Source organism: Anarhichas minor, unplaced genomic scaffold (assembly GCF_050575085.1).
Source record: "Anarhichas minor isolate MPS153535 unplaced genomic scaffold, ASM5057508v1 ptg000067l, whole genome shotgun sequence".
NCBI classification, from domain to species: Eukaryota; Metazoa; Chordata; class Actinopteri; order Perciformes; family Anarhichadidae; genus Anarhichas; species Anarhichas minor.
The window spans coordinates 1,192,071-1,198,433 of NW_027466513.1; the positions used below are offsets into that span (position 1 = coordinate 1,192,071).

General features: G+C 38.8%; 1 protein-coding gene across 2 annotated transcripts; it reads left to right on the forward strand.

Annotated features, from left to right (window-relative positions):
- The first annotated feature begins 278 nt into the window (after positions 1 to 278).
- cops2 (COP9 signalosome subunit 2) lies at positions 279 to 6,257 on the forward strand. Of its 2 annotated transcripts, none has more exons than XM_076078524.1 (13): positions 279 to 432; positions 968 to 1,081; positions 1,178 to 1,255; positions 1,350 to 1,475; positions 1,568 to 1,657; positions 1,757 to 1,834; positions 2,114 to 2,288; positions 2,417 to 2,595; positions 2,823 to 2,875; positions 4,121 to 4,218; positions 4,314 to 4,396; positions 4,961 to 5,019; positions 5,632 to 6,257. In XM_076078524.1, exons 1-13 carry the CDS (start codon positions 379 to 381, stop codon positions 5,774 to 5,776), a joined length of 1,332 nt encoding a protein of 443 aa, XP_075934639.1. In that variant the 5' UTR covers positions 279 to 378; the 3' UTR covers positions 5,777 to 6,257. The 2 variants fall into 2 exon arrangements, with proteins under 2 accessions (XP_075934639.1, XP_075934638.1); XM_076078523.1 differs by having other exon boundaries at positions 282 to 438.
- The last annotated feature ends 106 nt before the right edge of the window (positions 6,258 to 6,363 follow it).

The window sequence follows — 6,363 nt, forward strand, 5'->3', positions numbered from 1 at the left end:
TAACTAAACAGTAGTGCAAAGATTTAACCAACAACAAACAAACAACAGTGTAGCGGTGTTATAGTCTTGTGAATGATTTGTCCAGAGGTGATATAATGTATCTTTAGAGTTTAAATTGTAACTTAAACTCATTCTAATATCACATTCACTTTATAACCCTTCAAACATTGCCATGCTCACAACATCCAGAGGACTGAAACTGGTGAAACATGTTCAGTTGTTCATGGATCTGAGGCGATCCAACAGCACCATCTATAGACGGACAGCGGGCCTGTCCCTTCTCACCACCCGGACACACACCACCTCACCATCGCTGCAAAACACAGCACAGGCCGGGCTACTGACTGTCCCCGAAAAAGAGCAACGAAGACCACCAAGATGTCAGACATGGAGGACGATTTCATGTGCGACGATGAGGAAGATTACGACCTGGTATCTGTAACTGCAATTTCATTACTTTGTGCATATATACTCTAACCGTTTTATCCGTTTAGCGCTAACAGTGAAGGGTCGACAGTACGGGCTAGCTAATGTTAGCTGTTTAGTTAGCTTGTTGGCTAATATCAAGCTGACAGCGGATGACTTACGTTTAGCCTCCTAGCTGGCTAATGATAGTTGGTTTTAGCCACTAGCCTTATGCAGTTGGCTAATACTAATACACATTAGCCATCCTGGATAGCTAACTTTGGCTATATGCGTTCAGCTGCCCTTTGGGTTTAAATTACTGGCATGAAAAGCAAACCCCCCCCCGCTAGATAGCACGCCATGGCGTTGGCTAACTTTGGCTAACGTTAGCTCAACGGCTCATACTTGTAGAATTAACCGGTATATTCAGGGGCAATCTATTTCCCCCACGTTTGTTTTAGCTAGCTAAGCATTTCGGTATATTTTGTTAGCAAACGCAACTTGTATGTTAGAGCTGGATTTTATGATTTGAACTTTGACATGATTATGTGATTACATTTAGGAATACTCAGAGGATAGTAACTCAGAACCCAATGTGGACCTGGAGAACCAGTACTACAACTCCAAAGCCCTGAAAGAGGATGATCCCAAGGCAGCACTCAGCAGTTTCCAGAAGGTGGAGTTGTACTCTAATAAAAGCAATCTGTTCTTGTTTCAGTTATTTAAAAAGCACAATATTTACTGACTTCTCTTGGTGTTATCGTGTGCACAGGTGTTGGAACTAGAAGGTGAAAAAGGAGAATGGGGATTCAAAGCATTGAAACAGATGATCAAAATCAACTTCAAGCTGGTAGGCTGTGCAAGATGTGCCATCATTTTTTTACACCTTTCCTACCACATATGAATTCTTGAGAAGTTGTTTTCTTTATGTCTCAACCCTGTAGACAAACTTCCCAGAGATGATGAACAGGTACAAACAGCTCCTTACATACATCAGAAGTGCCGTCACCAGAAACTACTCGGAGAAGTCCATCAACTCCATTCTGGACTACATCTCTACCTCCAAACAGGTAGGGATAGACGATACGAGACAGAAAAATACAAGTGGCAGTATCGGATGTTTTGAATCTGTCTTTCTGAAATGCATTTCTTGTGTCGCTAGATGGACTTACTACAGGAGTTCTACGAAACCACGTTGGATGCTTTGAAGGATGCAAAAAATGACAGACTCTGGTTTAAAACTAACACAAAGGTATTCAAAGGTTCTTCACTGATTCAAAGCAGTCTTAAACCATCATTTCCTAGTAAAACAGGTGTTTAAAATTCTCATTTTTTTGTTCCTCTCCTGCAGTTGGGGAAGCTTTACTTAGAGAGAGAAGAGTATGGGAAACTGCAGAAGATCCTGAGGCAACTTCACCAGTCATGTCAGGTAGTAAGATAAAGTCTTTATTCCTTTTCTATCTGTATATGCAATAATATGTTTTGGGGTTTCTATTGATACAAAAAAAAGGTTTAACCTTCCAGATGTCTTAGAATAAATTGTGGACTTGTTGATTGTTTGGTCATTCAAACCTATACAATTAGTAAAGTGTATCACCATTTATGATGCCAAAGTCTTTTTATCAGGTGTGAGTGTATATAAATATATGTAGATTTGATCACAATATTGATCCAATGAGTGGTTGTTCTATATTTACATCAACTACAGACGGATGATGGAGAGGATGACCTGAAGAAAGGCACACAGCTGTTGGAGATTTATGCTCTGGAGATCCAGATGTACACGGCACAAAAAAACAACAAGAAATTGAAAGCCCTGTATGAGCAGTCGCTTCACATTAAATCCGCCATTCCTCACCCGCTCATAATGGGAGTTATCCGAGGTATTATTGCTGCACATATCTCCTTCGTTCATAACGCAGTTGTCTAGCTTTGTGCTAGGCGTGACTTGCACTATAAATACTGACATCACTGTCTGTTGAATGACCTGTGCTTGTTTGCTCCTGACCAGAGTGTGGTGGGAAGATGCACTTGAGAGAGGGGGAGTTTGAGAAAGCTCACACAGACTTCTTTGAGGCCTTTAAAAACTATGACGAGTCCGGCAGCCCAAGAAGGACGACATGCCTGAAGTACTTGGTCCTAGCCAACATGCTGATGAAGTCTGGAATAAACCCTTTTGACTCACAAGAGGTATGAAAGTCATTTTACTGTTGGAAATGTTTACCTTTAATAACTCTGCATATACTGTATGTAAGAACATGAAACACGAGAGACACAGACTTGCCACATACATTTGTGCAGGTTGCAGTTGAATTTTTAGATAAAGCACAGCCGGAAAGTCTAATCAGAATCACTTGCTGAACGTATTTATTTAAGTTTTAGTGCCAGATGTAACTTTTCATGTTTTTCTTCCACAGGCCAAACCATACAAAAATGACCCAGAAATCCTAGCAATGACAAACTTAGTCAGGTAAGCATACATTAATGTATTTCTTTTGTCTTGCCATATAACATTGGCAATTATTTCTACCTGTCATAACATTTTACTCACTAAATTAATTCGGAGCTTTATACCAACTTGATGGCCACAGCTTCACAAAGCAGCACAAATGGACAAGCAACAACAATCGTGAGACTACTTGACTGTGTAAACTATTTCTAAGTGAGAATAAAATATAAGCACCTCAATTGTTTATAACATAATCATTTGGATAAAGACTTTGTGGTTCACTTTATTTTAAAATAATAGGCTTCGAGGATATAGTTGACCTGTCTGATCGTTGTATCGTTGTTCCATACATTCAGTTGTAAACCTTTGTTTGACAGAGTCACTAAGCCACCCACTCTATCACTTAACATCCATAAGTCTTTGTGAGGAGAGAACAACTTTTAAAAGAGAAGCAAAGGAGAGGTGCGACATGCTATGACCAGTCCCTAACAAGTCACACATTTAGTGTGATAATTAACTCTCCAGAATCTCAGTTTTTATTAAAACGCACCCTGGGTTTGTGCCAGCATGCCTTCGGCACACTTTACATGAACTTGACTGTGCTTTGCGTGCTGCATCTTTATCTATCACAACAAAGTTGGTGAGGAAAATGTTATTGTTTGTAAAATATAAAAAGAGACCCAGAGTGCTAGAAACAAGTGCTGAATGTATTGGTATCTCTTGTATGGCCTTTGGTCAGTATTTCAGCAGTGCTTCTCATTCCCTGTGTCCCAGTTGCATACTAATGCAGTTTGATGCGTCATGTTTGTTCACATTTTTAATGGATCCCTTTTCCTATTTCATCTTTGTACAAAATCATACATTAACAACAATGGTGGCCTTAATATCATTCGTAGCAGTTAAACACTGCCCTGTCAACATTGGTGTGCATTTCACAGTATTCGTATAAAGTATGGTTTATGACTTATGTCTTTCCGAGACCTTCAGTTCTCTTCTGCTTCATTGTCTGTTCTCCTTTGTCCTCATACTGACATAAATAACTGGCACTGTCCCAGATTTGCTCAGTTTCCATGCATATATTTGACATTTTTATTGCATAAACAAGAAACTAAGAAAGGAATCTCCAAAACTGTAATAAGAATAGTGTTTACAAAACAATCTAATATTTTGAAATGTGTTCGACAGCTATCAGGATGAGTTTTCTTGTAGGTCACGGAAACACATTGTATGTGGTGTAACAACACTGATTTTATTTTGTTTTTACAGCGCCTACCAGAACAATGACATCACTGAATTTGAGAAAATCTTGAAAACGAATCACAGTAACATAATGGACGACCCCTTCATTAGAGAGCACATAGAAGGTGAGTTGGCGAACGTGACTGCAGTCCACATGTGTGATATAAATGTGTTTTAGGAACATTGAGAAAAGATTATCATTGATTTTTTTGTGTTTCAGAGCTCCTGCGGAACATTAGAACTCAAGTACTTATCAAACTCATCAAACCGTACACGAGAATACACATCCCTTTCATTTCTAAGGTAAGTCCATGTGATCAGGACACATCCTGTCCGGTGACTTTCTATGTTGTCTTTCCTCTTTGATCGCATTTTCATGGAATGTTATTAGGTGCCATGTGACTTTGTGTGGATTGTTTCCATTTTTTGTTTGGTATTGTGTCATGGTCATATCAATGATGAGAAAAGTAGCATTGGAAGAAAGCACATAGATAAGCTTGTTTTCCACACGGGAGTGTCTTAGATTTACTGTAATAAAAGAACGGGCGCCAACAAGGCGGGAATTAATTCACTCACGTCATGGGCTCATCTCTCAGTACCATGACAGTCAACATTAATGCTTGTACATGGATGGTATCTGTTCATGCTTTTTCAACACATTCTCTTTATTTGTTTATATACTCAGTAGTTCACATACTTAGACATGGTAGACTGTCTCCACAGGTCTTTTGCAACACATCTAGCACACCATTTACAATCTGCAGTGTGTTGGATTCTGTGCCTCCTTCCATGTTAAATCATACTAGTTGACACTTCTTTACAGATGTGAGGATAAGTCTAGTCTTTTTTTTTCTTCTTGTGTTTCAGGAGCTGAACATCGATGTGTGTGACGTGGAGAGTTTGCTGGTGCAGTGCATCTTGGATAAGTAAGTTTCTCTCCCATGTGCCTGCTGAGATGTCAGAGCAATAAATAGCTCCCTTCCTGTAAATGGATGTAGTTCCTCATTCATCGCATTCTTTGGCTTTTAAGAGTCAGGCGGAATGAGTTGGCACTTTTAATTACATCTTGTCCTAGATTGATTGTCATACTGTCCTAGTGATCTGCAACTTACAGCCACACATCCCAGCTGTTCTCTTCCTCTGATGTAAATAACTTTCATTAGGAAGGGAAAACATCAGGTTATTCTGATGTACTGCTGAGGGAAATGTCATGCTCTGACATGTTAAAGGGATTCTTTTTAGATTTTTTTTTTTGTTATTGCCACTCATTTTGAAAAAACAATAATATAGTTTGTTGTTTTAATACAGACATCAATGTTTATAAAACAGTTGACCAGTCATTGACTTTCTTTACTGCATTATCCCATAATTTAGCAAATCAGAGATACAGTTGTAACTACAAGAAGACTAGCAACAGTTGAAATGGCAATTCAAGGCTCAAATATCATAGCTTGACTAAATTGTGTGGAGAATTAAGTTATGTTTTTATAGCAATATATGTGGCTTAAATGCTTACTTTGCTTCTTTCTCTCTTTCAGCACAATCCATGGCCGAATTGACCAAGTCAACCAGCTACTAGAATTGGACTACCAGAAGAGAGGAGGGGCTCGCTACACAGCTTTAGACAAATGGACAAATCAGCTGAACTCTCTCAACCAAGCCATTGTTAGCAAGCTCACATGATGGCATGTCAAATCAAGAGACAAGGAAAATGGCATGTATGAATACATCCATAAAGTATGCTACTGTGCTTCTTCAAGTAAATCCTCTGAGACAAGATACACAGCACAGGTTTTGAGAATGCCACCAACTTAAAGAAGACTCCAGGAACCCCCAAGAGCGTGTTCAAAGTGTGTTGTTTTGTCGTGATGAGAGGAAATCACTGGCACTTACTTTTCTGTTTTTTATGTTCCTGATTGGCAGATTCTTCCATGTGCATCAACAAATGCTTCAATTGTTTAAAAAAGAAAAAGAAAAAAAGAAAAGTCAAAAATGTGTATGAAGACTTGTACACAATATTTTAATGTATACTGTTGCCCGTTGGTAATAAACAGATTTCTCTCAGCACTGAAAGGATTCTGTTGAGTTTGACTAGCTACAGTTTTAACTCTGTAACTGGTGAGGAGGAATACAAATAAAAAATGTTTTTAACTGTCACAAATGAGATATGAATACATCTTTTATTTTACTTCATTTGAATCGCTCTTTGGAGACACTTCCTTGTACTCGTGACATAACTGCGTTTCCTAGCCAGTCAAAAGCTTTTTGAG

Bases quoted from the DNA above. Each gene is read 5' to 3' on its own strand.
- cops2 (XM_076078523.1), top strand. From the start codon at position 379: ATGTCAGACATGGAGGACGATTTCATGTGCGACGATGAGGAAGATTAC. The intron at 2,876-4,120 runs GTAAGCATACAT...TTGTTTTTACAG, and splicing joins GCAATGACAAACTTAGTCAG to CGCCTACCAGAACAATGACA. The intron at 4,219-4,313 runs GTGAGTTGGCGA...TTTGTGTTTCAG, and splicing joins CATTAGAGAGCACATAGAAG to AGCTCCTGCGGAACATTAGA.